Consider the following 19957-nt stretch of genomic DNA (forward strand, 5'->3'; position numbering starts at 1 on the left):
AACGCTGCCACTGTAGAGAAGCGGTCCTGCTAAAATTAGCAGGATGTCACGTATTTTTGGCGTACCACGTGTTTAACGGTGTTTCTTGCCAGCTCAACTGGCCGCTTGTCAATTACGAAACCGCAGAGTTCGTTCCCGATTGCATCAGCTTGGTCCTTCGCGTATGGATTTTGGCTGTTTCTACAACAGGATGCTTTTTTCACTTAGATCCTCTTCTTTCTTGCTTGCTTTCAGCTTGCGCATTTATTTTTCTGTACGTATAAACATTTATAAACACACATATATAGTTCGCAACCTGTACATGTATTTAGACAGTGATAACGAATAAATAGAATGAATTTGCATTTCTCACAGACGAGCGCACATTATATACCTATTAGAATCTTTGCATAAGTTTATAAATGGCAGTAATGGAGCTTATAATCACTTTTTCAAAGTGGTCGCGTCATTTCAGTTGGCCGCTGTTGAAGCGTCGATTTTTCCTGTCTAAAGAAGTTTGGCAAAAGCAAAATTTACAATAGAATGTGCGGGACAGCTGTTTTATCTATAAAAATGTATACCGATGGTGTGAGCTTCTCAGATGTGGTCATTCGGATGTAGAAGATGAATGTTGAATTAGTAGATTGATCGGAGAAGTAACACATTATAATATAAAAACACCCGACGCAGTTCAGTTTACTGATGAACTTCAACTTATTCAGAAGGACCGAAATCAAAATGTAAACCATTTAGACTGAATTTCACTTTATTAATTGATTTATCTTCTTGCTACTACTGCTCCTAGTAGTTATGTTACCATTAATTTAATTTTCTGCCAGCATATATAGAATGTTAGTCTCATAACAGAACTTCAACAAAGTACAGCAAGTTTGTCAATTAGTCCTAAGCCCATAGGTCCGCCTTCCTTACGTGTATTGCGCTATTTATAGGAATAAAAACCAAGAGAGGAAAAAAAACCCGTGGAGCTCTACACCAATATCTCTTCGATCTTCAAAAGGATTGAAATTTAGGTTCTGCCATATGAGCGTCAAAGAGAGAGAGAGAGAGAGAGAGAGAGAGAGAGAGAGAGAGAGAGAGAGAGAGAGAGAGAGAGAGAGTAGCTGTACACCATGGACTGAGTCTGCGTGTATAGTACAGGGGGATATTTTCAGGGGGATATTCATGTGTTGTTGAGGCGGATCTCAGGGTTTTCCCCATCAGCCGCCGTCGTACATCTTGTGTAGAAGCTTACGCCCAAACCGGCCATTTTTATGTAGTGTGTTGGATGTGTAAGTGTAGTGATATGGTGTGTTATGTTATGTTATGTTTTCGGCCGGTACCTGGCTCTTAGCAGATAGGAAGTAGCAACACCTGATCACAACGTCCCAACCCCATCCCCGCCACGTGGAGGCGGCCAGGATCTACTATCGCTTGCTGGACTAACCCAGGGCAAAAGACCCGAGAGAGCCTAAATTAGGATGAAATGAAAAGGCTATAGAAGGAGGAGTTTGGGAGCTGGAGAGGTAGGAAAGAATAGAAGAGAGGAGGATCAAACAGAGGAACCCTCCAATAGTTAGAAGGTAGAAGAAATAAAGCAAGACTAAAGGAGATAGAGGTGGGGAAGTGGACTGACTTCTCATGCTATGAAATAATCTCATGCATGAAATAATCCCATGGAGGATCCCATCCTAGAAGCTAGGATCAGCAAGATTTTTTGAAATATAATTATGTCTAATTTCTTGTAGACATTGCTCCAAGCACTTAATTTTTTTTTACCCCAATCACGCTATAAACAGGTTCCACGTCTTCAGAAGAACACCAAGAATTTAGACACACTAGATACAGGAACAGGTTCAATGTCCAGCAGGGTATATTTGATTACAATGAGTGTCCAATCATCATCAACTTCTGATAAAATTATCCCAAATTAGCGAGTCTAATCTCCTCTCTTCTTTTAAAAGCACGTGACGCAAAGGTGTTCAGTGCTATAAATGCCGCTTGAGATCGGATAAGCGCAGGTTTATTTCTCATTGTGAATGTATCTGAAACAAGCTGCAATTCGCCCCTGTCTGTAGTCTTGATAATATTGACAATCGAAAATAATGTGGTTAACATTCTCTTCCTGTCCACAGAGACAAAGCGGGGTAGGAGACGATCCTAATTCGAATAATTTGCTATTAATACTCCCGTGGTCGGAGAATAAAAATGTACCATGCAAGCCAGGTGCAAACCACAAAGATTCTCTCTTCCTGAACTCCTTCACCGATGGTAAAAACTCTCTGGTCATGGCGCCAAGTTTCGAAGCTGACCAGTCTCTTTGCCATTAATCTACATAAATGGAACGAAGCCTTCTTTTCTCAAATGTTAAAGAAGCATCAAGGTCGAGTTGCACATCATCCAAAGTGACAGGTATCGATTTCTTCAGGTGATACATCATATATCTGTATTGTATTTCATAGTGTAGGGGTAATTTTCTCAATAATACCTGCAAAGCCATAGTAGAAGTGGTTCTACACGCCAGTGATTATAATTAGACCGGGTTCGAATCCCGTCAATAACGCTAGGAAATTTTATGGACTTTCGAAAACCGGGTTTTCATCCAGCAAAATAGGCAAATCGATCAGGGAACACATGCAATTTATGGGCATATTACACATGAGCGAATCAGACATATATATAGTTTCTGTCATTATTTATTTATTCTCTCTCTCTCTACATATATGATTTTGTTCTGTTTGTAGCGTGTCTGCTCTTCTCTTGATATTTCGCCCTCTTTTATTTCAGATAAATGACTCACTTCAACAGAATGTATACCGTGTGAGATTGTAAGTGTCCATGTCCTGGAGTAGACCAACAACTGCTAACTCATTGAATTATTAAGGCGTCGTGTACAATAAAAGGCATTTGAAGTATTCGAGGACGCGAACATCCATCACCTTTTCTTCGAAACAGAACTGTTATGCGGAGCAAAAATAACTACCGAACAAAGCAGGGAGCGGAGGAGGATATTTGTGTGAGGGATGGGTAACACGAGAGGGAAGGATGTTGCAGGGTAGGCACGAGTTGCATAGCTGGATTACTGCCAATAAACACCTACATCAGAAATAGATTAACCAGCTGTGTTTGACAGCGACGAAAAATGTCGCAAGGTGAATTCGAAATTTTATGCTGTTTACTCTTTCACTCAGTTATTTTTAATAAAAGTTTAAAATCGTGCTTAAATTTATTAATGTAAAATATATTTTATTTATTTAAGTTGAATTTCGTCTACATCTGATATATTTCTTTAAATTTTTGCTCAATTTTAATTTAATACTTTAAACTATATACGATGACTTAGACTACGTGATATTTCTTATTTAAAACGATTTTTTAAAGTGAGGATCGTAGCTTATCTTTAAGTCATTGCTAGTAAACCTGCAGTTATAAAATTCTTAATCTTAAATTGTCTTTTGGTTGAGAAAACGTTTGGCGCTTTTGGAGTAATGTTTTTATGTTAACACCACGATAGTCCTTCCCATAATGCGCTTTGATTTCACCTATGATTGTACATGGACCAACACCAAAACAATTGACTTCATACACTTAATCGGAAAAAAAAAATTCCGATTAAGTTTTCCCAGGAATCAGGAAAATATCCTTGAAAATAAATGATTATCTAGTTTTGTGGAATGCATGAACTACTCTTACGCAACCACGATGAAACAACAAATTCAGAGAAACCTGGTGTTTTCTGTGTATTATTAGAATTTGCTGGCAAGCTTGATGAAAACGTGAGTACTCATCCGAAGACTCCAAATTTTTTTAGGGAAACCTCTAAAAACAATTCAATTTGAATTATTAAATTACATATTAGAAGTCTGCCGTGACGAAATTCCTTGTTAGCATATGCTATTATATTTGATGATGACAGATGTGCTGATAATAAAACACGTCGCTATTGTTTTCTGCTGAGAAAAGGAAGGAAAAATACACGAAAAGTTTGCTGATTTCTTCAATCCAAAAAGCACAAAATGAGGAGACAATTAAGCCACGTGTTGGTAACAGAATTTTTAGTTTTATTAAAATATACTACAAAACCCTTGCTCTCAATACCCTGAAATTTTATAAAGTTCTTTTCCAGTTCTCTTTTTCGGGCCAAATGGAAACTTGTGGTTCTTAGTAAAACAGCACGCAGTGTGGAGTTCCAGCCGCGCCATGGAATATGAATTCTGTTGAGTAGATGGAAGAAAATGCATTTTTTGCATGTACCTTTGCGCATTTGGAACTGACCACGCTTTATGATGTTTTACTAAAGAAAACTATCAATCTTCTGCTTCCCGAAGAGAAGGGTTCTATAGAGGACTAACGAGTTCTATGGAGGAGATGTATAACTTGGGTTATACATCTCATTTAAAATCTTCGAAACTTCCCACGTAATGTATTTTATTAATTATATTATCAGAGCGTATTTTAGTATTAGTATTAGTAACGGCCGTATGGTGCAAGAAAGCCTATGGCTTATGCTGCACCAGCCAAAAAAAAAAAAAAATCCGAACAAAACAATGATAAAAACAAAAATTAAATAAATAAATAAATAATAATAATTAATAAATAAATAAAAATAATAAAATGAAATAAAAAATAAATAAAAAGGAAATTAATCTTATCATCCTATGCGCTTCCCTTACCCGAAAGTACTATCCAGATGACCTTTGAATTTCCCCAAACTGTCGGCCTCTACCACCCATGAAGGCAACTTATTCCAGTAATTTATAACTCGCTGGCTAAAATAAAACTTCCTGCAGTCCAATCTAAACATTTCCCCCCCCCCGTAACTTGAATTTATGTCCCCTAGTTCTAGCATCATTTATAATCTTGAAAATTTTGTCCTCATTCATTTTACTGATGCCTCTCAGAGCCTTAAACACCTCAATTAAATCTCCTCTAAGGTATCTAGTTTCCAAACTCTGCAACCCACATATTCGAAGTCTTTCTTCATAAGGACGCCCTTTTGCCGATCTCACCAGGCGAGTTACCCTTCTTTGCACCCTTTCAAGAAGCTCGATGTCTTTCTTTAGGTGCGGTCTCCATACTTGAACACAGTATTCCAAGTGTGGTCTAACATAGGCCTTATATAATGGGATTATCACGTCCCTATCTCTAGAACTGAACTTATATAATGGGATTATCACGTCCCTATTTTAGAACTGAACATCTTGAAAAATTCATTGCACAACCATACGATGGAGCAGCTGTAATCAGTAAGGTGCAGACCATAATCAAAGAAATAAAAATGCACATTTTATGCATTATTTTGTTCATTAGTTATATTTAGTAATGGAAAAGGCAACTTCCCAAAACTCTGAAGTTCGCATTTTCTTTGGTAGTCTTTCTCTTTGCGCTGAATAATATTTTTCAACGGATTCCTCGAAGTTCGAATACACCGTCGAATTTTAACAGCACGGTAGAGAGGGCAGTTTTAAGAATTAACATTCGATATTAATCAATCTATTTCATCACTAGATGAAAAATTAATAATTTTAGACAAGTTATAATTATAAACAAATTATAAAAAGGTTTCGTATTATTTGCGTGTATCTTTTTTATTGCGACTGATAATTAGCAACCCTATCAAAACTGAAAATCCACTAGTGTAGAGGAAGGATCTCAGTGGCCAGAGAAAAGTTAATCCGTTGTTTTTTATTTCCCAATTATCATTCTGACCGAGAATCCAGAAATTTCTTCATCAATGTTGAATGACGCATTTAAAACGGTCTTTCGAATAGACTTTACTACTTTTTTTTCACTTTTATCGTTGTCTATCGGGCTATTTAAAAGAAGGAATTATTTTTCAAGTTAAAAATTTGGAAATACGTTAAATAGTTGGCGAATAATTAATGACAAAGTAAATAAAATTCACAATTTATCGAAAAACAATTAAATTTTGATTAACAGTTTAAATATGCATTTAAATAAATTTAGGCCATCATTGTTTAAAGAGAAATTGTAAAAAAATGCCTGAATAACTTCTTTTTTGCAGAATTGACCTTTTGATATTCATTTAAAGACTCTTTTATAGTTGGAATGAGGTGTCGCTAATTTATTTTTTAATATATGGAATTCTGAAATTCCTAAAATTTGTACCATATTCTATATCTTTTATCATTTAGAAGGACATTAAAGTTACTAAAAAATCTTCGAGACAATTAATAATAAAATTACAAAAGTACTAAATTTGGGCAAAAAAACTGTACCCGAAATCCTTCTAAGTTTGAAGTCCATATTTTCACTATCTAGTCTTTCACTTTAGTTAATGCTTCTTCCCTTTAAAGATTTATAAAATGTTTAGCTTCCTCAAGTGTCGCAGTTTTTCATCCACATCTCCATATTTAAACTTATAATTTTAATTTCGCATAAATATTCAACAAGATATTTAAAAGCTTATTTAAAAACTTTAAAAGTAACAGTAACGAGAAGAATGAAGGTTTTAAAAATTCATTTGGAAAATATCCGTGGGAAATTATTTTATGTTAATCGGCAGTTATTTTTTCCCTTTTTTTTTACCTTTCTAACAACAGTTAATAATAAATTCTTGTAATACCATCTGTCTACGAAGGTAAGGCAAGTTGCGAATACGTGTGTGGAATAATCTACCAGGGGAAATGCCCACAGCACCTTCTCTTTGCATACATAACTTCAGTAACCTAATACCTTTATTTTCAATTAGGTCACGATCTCCTAGACAGCAAAACTGAAGGGGAAAGCGCGTAGCAACCGGATAGGGTGTAAATTACGTAATTGATACTCGAATCTCATAAGCAAAGCAGAGCACTACATAAAGCTAATAATCTTGTTTTCGAATTCTTGTTTCGAATTCATAATTATTATATGATTTCACAAAAAGAGTGCATTGAAAAAATGAATTGGACTCTTTGAATTTTAAAATGATTTTAATATCATGGCTGACATTTCTGAATTATGGAAATCACGCTGTACGTTTAAAGAACAATATATTTCTGTTTAAATATCAGCACGCATTACGAAAACAACAAGATATGAAGAAAGACTCACCAAACATCAGAAACAGTTGTAATTGCATTATGGAAGAACTGAAATTATGTTCTTTTTAATGGCACTCTCTGTGTGGCGTGATACTATCTGAAGCAGGATAATTATCTTCCAATAATGATTCGCTCAGTAAAGTTCTCCTGGAACCTGTTCTGGTAGAGCGAGTTTCTCTTGTGGTTGCGGCATTAAAACGAGTTTTTATCAAGATCTGTGCGTCCAATGATAATTTCGACAAACTGTCGTAAAGCACGTACAGAATAAAATTAAAATATTGTAAATGCAAGCTAAATACCTGAATATACTGGAAAAACAAACCATTGCACAATTAATGGACTCTTATCCATCATTAATATCTATTTAACATTTGTAGAAAATGATCTATGATCTATGAAAAGATCGAAGATCATCCTACTGATTACATTTTACAAATGATAAATAGGATTAGGATTTTTTTTTTGCCCATGATCCTTTCAAAAACTAAATAAATTTATAGTTAATTTTTTGTAGCTTTTAAGTGAGAGTAGCCGTGTATAATAATGCTTCAATAACCATTATTTTGTATTCTTCTCTTACTTATGGAACTCGCTTCTCCTGTCCTAAGCAACGAGACTCAAGAGCCTGTGAGCCTGTCCATCCGTGCAAAGTCCGTCTCAGTTTGTTTCTGCTTCCCACTCCTAAGGTGACCATGAAGTTGGCATAGGAAACAGTTTTCCCGCTAAGAACTAGCGTGACTTCTATGCTCGTATTTGCCTTTCACCAGCTGTGCATCTGGTCATCAAATCCAGGCCTCAAGTTCAAATAGGAGCTGATTCAGGTGTAGACAAAAACGAAAATAATTCTCAATCGTTGCTCATATTCTGCTGCTTGTAACTGTTGGCTTATTTTCCAAATGTAAGTTCACGTTACGTGTATCATCGTTAGCTTTGTCATAAGATCCTGTCAAATGTCTTTAACTTCCACACAGTACATGTAACTTCCTTCTGTAAACAAACATTATGTATTATATTATTCTGTCGCAAATTCTGACGTTTTTTGGAGTATATAGTTCAGATTGGTGTAAATAAAATAATAATCGCACAAAATACAGTTTGGCTAACGTTCACGATGCATAAATCCATTGACTAACTAACGAGGACACTTCAAGGCTTTCTGACTCATCTCAGGGTCTAAAATATTTACCTAAATGTGTGATCCTTCATCTTTGCAGATGCCATTGTGGATATAGCGGAGAACTTGCAATTAGACTATTGCCCCCGCCATAAAACAACAACACGTACTGCCCTTATTCTGCAGTAGGTAGCACAAGTTATTGATTTGGGTAACCAACTCATCGATCGCACTTTCACGATGTCTCTGGAGCATGAGCATCGTTAATCACAAGGAGAATCGATGACTTTGATGTCGGGCAAGATGTCATTGTAGTCATCTACTTCTATCCAATATCAACCACAAGTTATATTCTTCTCTGATCCAGTGAAACATCCGTTTTACATTATCTCTTCTTGTTATAGATTTACTAATCTTTTACATATCCACGATCATGCTCCTTTCAAAATCCAACAAGTCCTGCACCCATATGTAGCTGCGGCATCATAGACTAACTGAAACTGCCTTCTTTGGAATGCAGCCGAATTGGACAATTCATTTTTAAATTTCTTTATTTATTTGTAGCGTTGGTATAACAAGCTATTCATGAAGCAAGGGGTGGCATGATTGAGAGTATATTTCACCAAGAAAAGGCTGTCCTATGTATACATTGATGCGGATTGAAAATGATGTATAGAAGTTTCTAGTCTTCCGAGAGATAATGTCAATTTTAAGGTTGGTGGATTAAGCTGGAAAACAAAATGGGGCACTTCAGTGCTCTCCACACTAAAATTTCAGATCGGACTTGAAACACGAGAACTTATACAGAATGAGGTAAACACCGAACATTCGAAGAAAGGCAGTAGCCTCCTCTGAATCCAGGTGCAAGTGCTTTTTTTAGACAAGAGATAAACTGGCTACGAAGAAAAGATCAAGTGTCTTTATTGTTAGAATATTTGCAGAGGTACAAGTGAAAAGTTAAGAAAAAATCTAAGAAATTTTACACCATTAGACGTTTGTTCTCTTCTCAGATGGTGGAATATTGCCAAGTCAAAGGATGAACGCAATCATTTCCTGGAAAAGGAAAGGGAGGAATCATATTTGAATCGTTTGCTTGTGAACAGAAGTTTTTATTTTCTTTTTTCTTTGTCATTTCTAGAGTATGATGTTCGTGCCTTGTGTAGAAATACGAGTACTGTGGTTTGTAATACGCAGTTAGTAAAGTCACACATGCGCACAAGTTGAAAATCGTATTTTTGCTAAAAGAAGACCTAGATTCCTGAGCGATATTGGTTAATTCGACGTAGTTATCCCTGTATGAATAAGTTCTGCCCGAACTGAATTCAAGCAAAGCGAATGAAGATTATTATAATTTGACCTTTTCTTCGCATTATTCGTATCCTCGAAGAAAACCGTGTACTCACTAAGAAACCAGTATTTGGAGTGGTAGACATAGTAACCTAATCAAGGACAACTATGGGGGACTGGGTAGGAAGAGAACTTTCCACATTTCAATAACGTTGACACTGAGGTGGTGCTTTGTTTTTTCTTTTGAAAAGACTTTTTAACACGTCAGGTTACTAAGGACGTAATGAATTACTGATGTGATTGTTTTAAAGTTACTGCGAACCGAGGCCTTTCCCGATGTTAGCAATCGTTACCACCGTGCTGCCTGCGAGGTTCATGTTTGGCATGTGGCATCGGTATGACAAATATTCCTTCTCCTCCTCCTCCTCCTCCCGAAAATCTTTTTAGTTAAAGGGAGAGGGGCTTATTAAAAAAGCCAGCGCAAAGCCCTACGAAGTATTCTACCCACAATGTTACTAAACGGAGGCGAGTCCCTCCATTCTTAAAAGCAAAGCAACAATTTGGAAGTAAATAAAGAAGAAAAAAATAGTCCACAGCTATTTTTATTCAACCTCGTTGAAAAAATCATGCCTCTATCATCTGTGTTCAGTACTGCCCCAAATGTCTCTAGCTCGGGCAGGAAGTGGGACAGATAAACATTCCATTTATACGTGTGTGGGGGGAGAAGCCTGTCGAAAGTTAAGCAAAAGTTACCATCAATTTGTTTCAGCTCATTTAAACTTCTCAGTTTGTAACTTTAGATAAAAAAACGTTATGACGTAAGTGTTAAAAACAGTTCCATCAACAAAATCCGTGGAGTGGTTCCTTGCTATGTTATGATCACATAAGGCCACAAGGTTTCATTTATCGGTTTCGTAGGTTTATGTGCGGTCGATTTATCTGATTTCAAGGATTTCGTGCGACAAAAAAAGAACAAAACAAAAAATGCCATTGAACATTGATTGGCTCGATAATGGTATGAATCAAAGTAGCAAAATTTCATTTTGTCCAACAGGGTCTATCGCACTTTTTGGAAAATGTCTTGATTCGAAAAGCCTATACTCCTCTTAAGAGAAGTGTAGTGTTGTTTATCTATAGTGCGGTCCCAAGACATCGCATTGTGATACTTTCTAACTTGATTAAAGCCTTCGGCGACTTTTTTGACAAGGCTTTCTGTTAGTTTTTCTTCTACAGTTAATTGTACTTTAGGTGCTTGTGTAAAAGAAGTCGAAGTTACTTTGAAGTAAGCCTATGTTCACTCTATACTATATAAGGAAATGCACACCTGGGACAGTAAAAATGATTCAGCGTCTTCTGTAGAATCACTAATTATGGAGCTGAACAACTCGTCGACGTAATAACAGCTTTATTCTGTACGATGTTAGAATATAAAAGGTAACATTTCGAAATGGTTCTTGATAACGTGTACCTCTACCACCAGAAACCATGGACCAAAATTAAATGAGCAACTGTTTTAAGGTGTTTCCTTCCCTGTGTATGAGATTACGTCGGTAGCAAATCAATGATGACTACCCCCAAAGACCAGAATAAAAATATTTGGCATTTTATGAATTATCCACTTGATACCCTAGCAGAAGCTTACTCAACAGACTTTCTTATGAATTAAAACAAGCTTTCAAGTGATTTATTTGAGGAAATGGGGATTAGCACATAGTGACTGGAGGGAACCATTGGCATTCTGATTGTTTCGCAACAGCATTTAAGAAAACCCGTAATGGTCTTGAAAAGTAACTTAAAGGAGATGAAGTTTTTTTTTCTGTTAATCAACAGGCTTTTCTTTTGAACCGTGTGCGGTCAGATCAATCAAGTAAAAACAGGTTTTATTATAAAATAAGTAAGTTCCGTGGATTGGCCTAAATTAGATCTTAAAGTCATGCAGCAGTGATAGCTCTAAAGAGTCGAACAATGAGTGATTGTACTTCTTGTTAACATAAGCCGGAAATGCTGGCTGCAAATTCTGTCAAGGAACTCCGTGGCGTATTTCTTTGGGGGTAATATCCTGCACTGCTGATGCGAGGGACAGTCAAAAAGTTGGGAGAATAGAGTACAATAGATATAGGTACAAAATTCCATGTTTTTTTTATTTTTCAACGAATCCTCCCCGAAGTTCAGTACACTTATTGCATTTAGTCTGCAAAGAGAAAGAGTTTAATCCTTAAAAAATAAAAAAATCTTCAAGTTGGGCATCAAACTAGATTTCCACAGCTGCTTTTAACTCTTCATCATCTTTAAAATGAGTTCTAAGAAGATGAATTGAAGATTCCAAACAGATTAAACTCAATTGGGGCCAAATATGAGCTGTACAAGGGGTAGTTTAATTGTTCAAATTCACATTTATGGATTTCAGCCTCCCCAACGAGGGTTTTGTGGTACGAGTGCAATGTTATGGAGAAGCAAAACCTGATGATCCAGTTTTCTCCTTATTTTTTCCCTAATTACGGCTTTTAACTGCGGCATAAGATTGGCATAATATTCCCCAGTTATTGTGGTTTTGGGTGCAAGGTAATAATTAACAACAATCCTTTTTCATCCCAGAAAATTAAGGCAGCATTATTTCAGCTGATGGTTGGGTTCGAAACTTTTTTTTTGTGGTCGAAGATCCCTTGTGTTTCCACTTCATGCTTTCTGATTTGGATTTGGGATCATAAATTGTGGCGTGAGGGCCACGAAGCCAAGGGTTTTATAGGAACATTTATATATTAAAATATATATGAATACGATTAGGAAAATTAAATTAAAATATAATTTGCGCTATCGCGTCTTTAGTGTTTCTCTTCAGGTACACGTTTTGTTTTTAGATGGTGACTGAATTGGTGAGTGGACTGGAGTAGAAAAGGCACTAAATATATATATATATTCCACAGAAATTAATGCTCCAACGAGGGTTATCCTTGGAAAGTGTTATTGTACTACCGTAGTACGAAGATACAATCCTTTTAATGAAGTAATATCCTTTTGGAGTTCACAAGTGCAGTCATTCTCCAGTCTTTCTTTAAATTCATTTATTGTGGAAGTGGCACTCTTTCTTTGGTGAATGAGCGTGTCTCTCCTTGGGGAGGGAGTCGTGCTTTTGGACTGGTGGGAGTGAATGTTCCTTTGTTCTTTTCTTGTTTTTCTGTGATTCTGCCACTGGTATTCAGTGACAGAATCACAGAATTCAGTATTCAGTGGCAGAATCACATCTTGTCAAGCATAACCCTAATTGTAGAATTAATTTTTTCCCCAATAGTTTCCTGATATATCATTGCTTATTTTTATCTACAACTGTCTTGGAGAATAGAACCACGTGTGCGTGTGTGTCTGTGTGTTTTGTCGAGTTTCTCTGATCGTGTTTTAAAATGACCTAACCAACATATTCCGTAGTGTATATCTTTATGTTCTTATATGTACTGTACAAGGTGAGGTTTTATTAATTCAGCTGACATCTGGCGTTTCACAGATTGCAAACGCTAAAGCATTATATCAATATGTAACAAGATTCGTGTAACAGAATTCAACGTGCATGGGAAAATGTGATGTAATGTTTTCTACAAAATTCTAGTGCTGTGTGGTAGCAGGTCAATGCATGCCTCTTCTCAGCTTTCAATCTATGTACGATTCTAAGTATTTATATAGTATGAATCAGAGCTGTGAAACTCAATATGTTCTACGTTGGTAATAATATTAGTAAATAAATAAGAGGAGTCAACCTCAATATAGTACGTGGAACCCTTCCGTACGATACCCTCCAGAAATTAAAACGGAAAAAAACGAAAAAATCGAAAACTTACCGGAACATTAAAGTAAAATATAAATAATTAAATAATCAATTTAACACAATTCAAAATCAATTAAAAACAATTAAAATTCAAATTAACGCAATTAAAAGAATCTAAAGAAAATAAGGAAGGAAAATCGTTTTGATTATTTTCTTTAGATTCTTTTAATTGCGTTAATTTGAATTTTAATTGTTTTTAATTGATTTTGAATTGTGTTAAATTAATTATTTAATTATTTATATTTTACTTTAATGTTCCGGTAAGTTTTCGATTTTTTCGTTTTTTTCCGTTTTAATTTCTGGAGGGTATCGTACGGAAGGGTTCCACGTACTATATATAGGTTGACTCCTCTTATTTATTTACTAAGATTCTAAGTATTATAGGTTCTAATATCTTTCCTCTTTGGAGCTTTCATGAAAAAAGATCATGTCCTGCTTTGCAGAGTAAGGTTCTGATGATTAGATTGCAATCTCATCTTTGTTTTTTCTTTTCTAGTGATGGAGGTATTATGATTCATCTCCCCCAACAATTTTCAACAAGATGTTGCGAGCGAAAACTTGTGCACATTGTTCTGGATACCTGTAAAGCATATCATAAATAATGCCGTTTTTCTTGGTTTGTTTTTATAAAATAAAAACACAACCAGATCAAAACGTATGTTAATTAAATGTATAGCTTTCTTGTCTTTGAGTTTCTGCCATCTGCATTCAAAAATTTCATTACCGTATGCTTTGGAGCAAAGAATGCGCACAGAACATCTTCAGAAGGTCTCAAAAGCCTTACAAGTCCTCTTTCATCGAAATAATCTTTTAGACTGTTTCATGGTGCAATTTTTGACCTCATTTTTTTGCGCAGTGAGGCTCTTTAAAACTCTGCGTTACTTGTCAGCGAACTTTGGCCTGATGGCCTTTTTGACTGAAACAGTTCAAAACAAACACTGCAAAACCTTATAGTAGACATGGAAAAAATTTCTATTGGCGGGTCAGTGTCATCACCAGCTATTCTGTGACACATTCATGGTAAAATTCCATCCTTTCTCATCAAGCACCCAGTACCACGAATTATGTGGGTGAAAAGTAAACGGACTGAGAGCGAAACAGCTAAGGAATGACTTTCAACTGCCCCTAGAATTTTTCTCCACTATAGGAAGTCCTCCGCTTGGTTCTCCTCCTAGTTGAGCAAATTATCTTGAACAGTTACAGCAGGATCGATCCTCTTAAAGTGTAAATATAAGTAGGTCACCATCAACCGAAGAAGCTGACCTGAATGCGCTTCATCGACATAGCTATAGTCATCAGATCTGAAACTCTCCAGAAAAGTTTCGTCTTGGGGTCCTCTGAAGGAGTCTTTCATAATAAGGAAAAAGTAATATTTTGTTACTTCTTCTTTTTATATTTATCATTGTCAGTTTATTTCGTTACGTGGTATGGAATTTACTACGTTATGGTAACACACCGCATGAGGTGAAGTTACCATTGATAGCATGAGTGGAGTTGAATACCATCGGCAATATCGTTGTTCCACCATTTAGATTGTCAAAAACGGCAGTGTGTGATAAGTTAGTTGCTTAATTTATTCATAATATATGTCTAGTCTTGTTTACTTAAGTTTCATAACTATTCTGTGATTAATTTATATTTGATATTCTTCTCTTTTTTAATAGTATTACAATGGGTAAATGCTACAAGGAAGCAGGTTTATTCTGCAGCTGCGTTTCTAGAAGAAGAAGCAGGAAACAAACTTCCTTACTCCTTAAAATTTGCCTCTCTACACCTTGGGAGGTAGTTTGTTCTAATGATCTACAACATGCTGCTCAAAGACCATCTGCAATCCAGTCTTCTGTTTACCCATACTAATGGCTTTTATTGAAAAACTTTTACAATAAGTAAAATAAGACTAAATTGATTTAAGGAAACATTTATTATTACGTTAGGGAACCGTGAATATAAATTGTTGAATTTATAAATAATCAAATAATTGTCCTTTGTTCTAAATGAGTCTGTATCTCGACTATATTTGTGTATTACTTTAAGCTACTTATACTCAATATTTCTACTCTACCCTGATTATACACAGGTCGATAATTTAATTTAATTCGAGGAATCGATCTACTTTAATTGTCGTCGCTTAGATCTCTCTCTTTTGAAATAATCGCCTTAGAATAATCGAAGGAGATTCGATATCCTTCCAGTTGTGCCATCGATGAGTCCACTCATCGAAGTATTCCCTGAAGCCCTTTTGTTGTCACTTTTATCAATTGTAGCAACTTGCCCTTAATACCATACTTCTCCAATCTGTGCAACAGTATTTTGATCCTCCTTTGTGAATTGGGGATAGATTCTCACAACTCCAGTTCGCGGGGACCTCCTCTGAATACAATGATGCTCTCATAATTATGGCTAAGGGTTTGCTTAGTTCCTTTGCCGCTTCCTTTAATATAACTGGATAGGTCCTATCCACTCTGGGCACCTTTCTTATGTTTAACTTTAACAATTTCTCTTCCACTATCCTCTCAGTTATTACAAAATCCTTTAGCTCCCTGTTAGTTTGATAAACTTCTGGCCTCCACATTCCTAAAGGATTCATGATAAGTGAATGTAGATGCAAAATACCCATTCAGTATGTCAGCAACTTGAGTAGGCTCATCAACAGCCAAACCGTCCATATCGAGTGGACCAATTTGATTCATCCCATTCCTCCCTTCTAGTGTTTACACAAGTAAAGAAGCTTTTGTGAATACGTATAATAGATTGTTGATGTTTTTGTATTTTTTAATTGTTAATTATACAAAATAGAACTTACACGTTATATACAGAGACTGTTCCAGAAAAATGTTAACTTTTTGGTATGGTATTCGAAACTTACAAGAGAGGGTCATGATCAATAGACAAATTAGTGTGGCTTACTGGAATCAGTAAATTCCTCATAGGGAGCGTGGTCCAAAGGCGATTCCAACTGTATCGTTGGCAAAGGAAGAGGTTTGTTCTGAAGATTTTCTGGTTAGATGAAACAAAGTTTTAACCAACTCGTCTTAATATTAACATTGCAATGTGTTCAAAAGTTTTGACGAGCTTAAACAGAATATTCATATACGTAGTCTCATCTCCATAAAAGTAAGCGATTTGGTACACTGTAGATCCTGTTGATAGTGCATTTTGGAAGACACCAGAATCCCCAACTGGATTTGCAAATATAAACAGTCCCAACGCTCCGATAGTGAGTTTTCCATCACATGGGAACCCAAATGTGGCTCATTTTTCTGGAACACCTTGTACCACAAATATACAAGATTTTAAATGCACCCTTTCCTATTTACACAAATACATACATGGTATTTGCAACATTTCAGAGGAAGCTGATTGCAATCAATTGTAATTAAAAAATATTACGTTATTTAAAAATATCTTATTTAGCCTTTGGTTTCTATTGGTTCATCCAACGCATTTTTCGCCTTTGCTGATTTCTCTGTCTTTCCTTCACCTGAAATAAGGTTAATAAATAAAAGTTTATTATAATTAAAACCATAGGTATTTAAAAAATTATAATTTTAATGAAACAGCTAAAGAAGGGTTTTTTCCCATAATCACTGATTTAATAATAATTTACACACAAGGAAAGTTCAACGAAAAGGATAAGTTTCCGAATTAGGATGAAATTAAATAATAATAACACTTAGGAGTTTAGAAAACGGACATCTTGAACTACTTAATAATAGAAACATTTTAAAGAATTTAGGCTTATGTCGGAACATAAATTTAAATATTGTATTTAGAATGTAAATATTATATTGTGTATAGTGAGACAAAAAGAAACATAAATGTAAAACGTGTGGCCTCTGTATCGATAAAGTGAATTAGTAACTATAGCGATACATGCATTGGTGTGCAAAACTTAAGGACCACCACTATTTCTAAAGGTTACAACCACAAAATCTTTACGTAAGGTACTCTTACTGATGAGAGTAGATTCAGACTCAGCAACGATTCTGGACATCGGCTAATCTGGCGAGAGGTTGGCACACCCAGAAAACATCACTGAAAGGGATCGATATGGCGGTCGAGGTGTTCTCGTCTGGGGAGGCGTTATCTTGGATGGACGTACACAACTCCAGATACTGGAAGGCGGTACTGTAACCGGTGCACGCTACTGTACTGAGGTAATCCTTCCCCATGTGCGTCTGTTCCGAGGTGCCATTGGCCCCGAGTTCGTGTTTATGGATGATAACGCCAAACCACATCGCACTGCAGCTGTGATATACTTTTGGAAAGTGACGACATTGTTCGCATGGTTTGGCCTGCCCGTTCCATCGATCTAAAGCCCATCGAACACATAGGGAACGCTCTGGGGAGACGCCTAGCGGCACGTCCACACCCACCAGAAAATGTTCACCAGCTGAAGATGGCGCTAACAGAGGAATGGACGATGTTACCGCAAGAACGTATCAACAACATTGTTCTAAGTATGGACAGGCGGTGCAAAGCCTGCATCGACATTAGGGGTGGCCATATTTCCTACCGAGGACCACCTCTTCTCTTTGTTCCATCTTTGGCGGTGATGCATCTATGTAATGGCAGGCAATGCTGTGTTGCCATTTTTGAATAAAGTCCCTCTGTACCATTTTGTTTCAGTTGTTGTGTCGGTGTTGTTTCCTTCATCATTTCTGTACCTCACGAGGTTCCTTTGGTATGTTTTTCCCATATCCAGGCCATTCCCATGAGAAGCTACAGGTGAAAACCTGACTGGTCCTTAAATTTTGCGCACCACTGTGTTAACTTGCCAACAAGACTGTCACTGCAACCAACCCAATGAACTGCAAACCAGATCCAATAGCTGAAAGAAGCAAGACTAACACTGAAACACTAGCGTTGCGTTGTCCACTCACGCGGTCATTATGACAATAGACATGGTACAAGAGCTCTCGAAATCAGAAGAATTAAGTCCATAGTTATGAAAAAGAGTCTAATTTCGGCCAAACTCTAACCGGCCAGATATCATCTCCCAATACATGGGATGCTTGCTCCTGGAGGATCCCCAGACATGTCTAAGATCAACACCTGCATCAGAGGTCCACCATAAGAGACTTGTACTGATCAGGTAGGCTCATTCTAAACCAAACGCTAGCATCTCCGAACAGAGTGGATGGCACCTTCAACCGTTCAACGTAATGATAGTATGATCTAGAAAAGTTGAGTAGGTGGGCTGAGAAGTGGCAATTGAAATATAACATTGACAAATATAAAGTACTGCATATGGGTAGAAGTAATCCCAGAATAACGTAACAACTGTGTGGCACTATACTCCGGGTGGTAGAAAATGAAAAGGACCTGCGGGTAATCGAGCAGTGTAAGATTCCTCTGGTTGCCTGTAGCGGGAATCGTGTCCTACATTTCTATGAATAAAGAAATTTATTATTATTATTTTTTGAGTAGTGCAGACAGACTTCAACAGTAGCGCATGGTGCGTTGTCAATGATATACAGAAATTTTTCTAGCAGGGATAAGGAGGTGATTGTCCCTTGTTTAAGTCAATGGTCAGGCCATTCCTTGAGTACTGCATACGGGTCTGGAGGCCTCATTTTAGGAAGGATTTAGAGCTGCTGGAACGAGATTGGTGAGTGGAAGAAAGGGTTGCTGTTACCAAGAAAGACTTAAGTTCTGCAAATTTCAGCGCCTGGAGACTAGGCACCTGCGAGATGATCTAATTGTGATGTATAAGGCCTTGAATGGTTTGAGCATGCTCAATGCTGATGGGATTCTTCTTCTCGTTCAGATTACCAACCTGAGGGAACATAAATTCAAATTGAGGAAAGACAATAGTAGACTAGATTTGGGGAAATTTGCTTTTAGCCAGCTGATGGTTGATAGTTGGAGCAAACTTCCATCTGTCGTAGTGGAGGTCAAAAACTTAAATAAGTTCAAGGCAGAACTAGAGAAACATTTGGAGTGAATGGATTGGTGGAATGAAAGTTTCTTCTTTTTTTTGGCTGATGCTATATAAGCTTGCTTTCTTGCATCATATGCCTCTATTAATGCTAATGCTAACTCTGTAATAAAGAAAAAACTTACGGATACAAATTAATCAATGCTCTAAAATGCACAAGATCCGCGAAGATTCCAACTCATTCAGCTTCAGTGGAAAATAAACTTAATGCTTCAAGCACATCAGATTGGTGTCGTTTTTCGGTAGTGTCCCTCAGGTGGAAATCAACGATCACATCAGCCTTCCCACGAAACCAGTAGTTAGGAACTGTAACGCCTTAGAACTCCTAGACTTGAAATGTTATTATCAATGCTATTCCATGTCTTTGTATTATTATATATCTTATTTTCTGTGTTCATCATTCACTGTTTTGTATTCGCTAATCGCCGTGGTGGAAATTGTGTTGTATGTATTTACTACATCACAGTAAATCATTACTGTGAAGATGGCTGATATGAGCAAGGTCCATTGAAGATCCACGTCGACGGAGTCGCTACTGGGTCGTAAAACTCCAAATTCGTTTAGGAAATGGTTGTCTAATCGATGGGTTATTTTATTATTTTAGAAAGAGTTGAAATAGCTCAGATGAAGACTGCATGAAAACGCGATTATCTACTTTTTTGGAATAGGCTGCACATTGATGTTTTCATATAACAAGAAAAATTTCAACAAAACACAGCCCTCTTCCGAGACTGACTAGCTAGGCCACAGTGGGTCTTTTTTACAATATGTTTAAA

The 19957-nt window shown here is 36.6% G+C and overlaps 1 protein-coding gene across 1 annotated transcript in view; it reads right to left on the bottom strand.

Annotated features, from left to right (window-relative positions):
• Positions 1–16650: 16650 nt before the first annotated feature.
• Positions 16651–19957, bottom strand: part of LOC150076284 (major facilitator superfamily domain-containing protein 6-like) — a 57698-nt gene continuing 54391 nt past the window's right edge. Inside the window, exon 7 of the mRNA XM_090387306.1 lies at positions 16651–16721. Within this exon, the coding sequence (XP_090243432.1) occupies positions 16651–16721 (71 nt within the window). The remainder of the gene's footprint in view (positions 16722–19957) is intronic.

Source organism: Mastigoproctus giganteus, chromosome 13 (genome assembly GCF_048544385.1).
Source record: "Mastigoproctus giganteus isolate SK-2022 chromosome 13, ASM4854438v1, whole genome shotgun sequence".
Lineage (NCBI taxonomy): Eukaryota > Metazoa > Arthropoda > Arachnida > Uropygi > Thelyphonidae > Mastigoproctus > Mastigoproctus giganteus.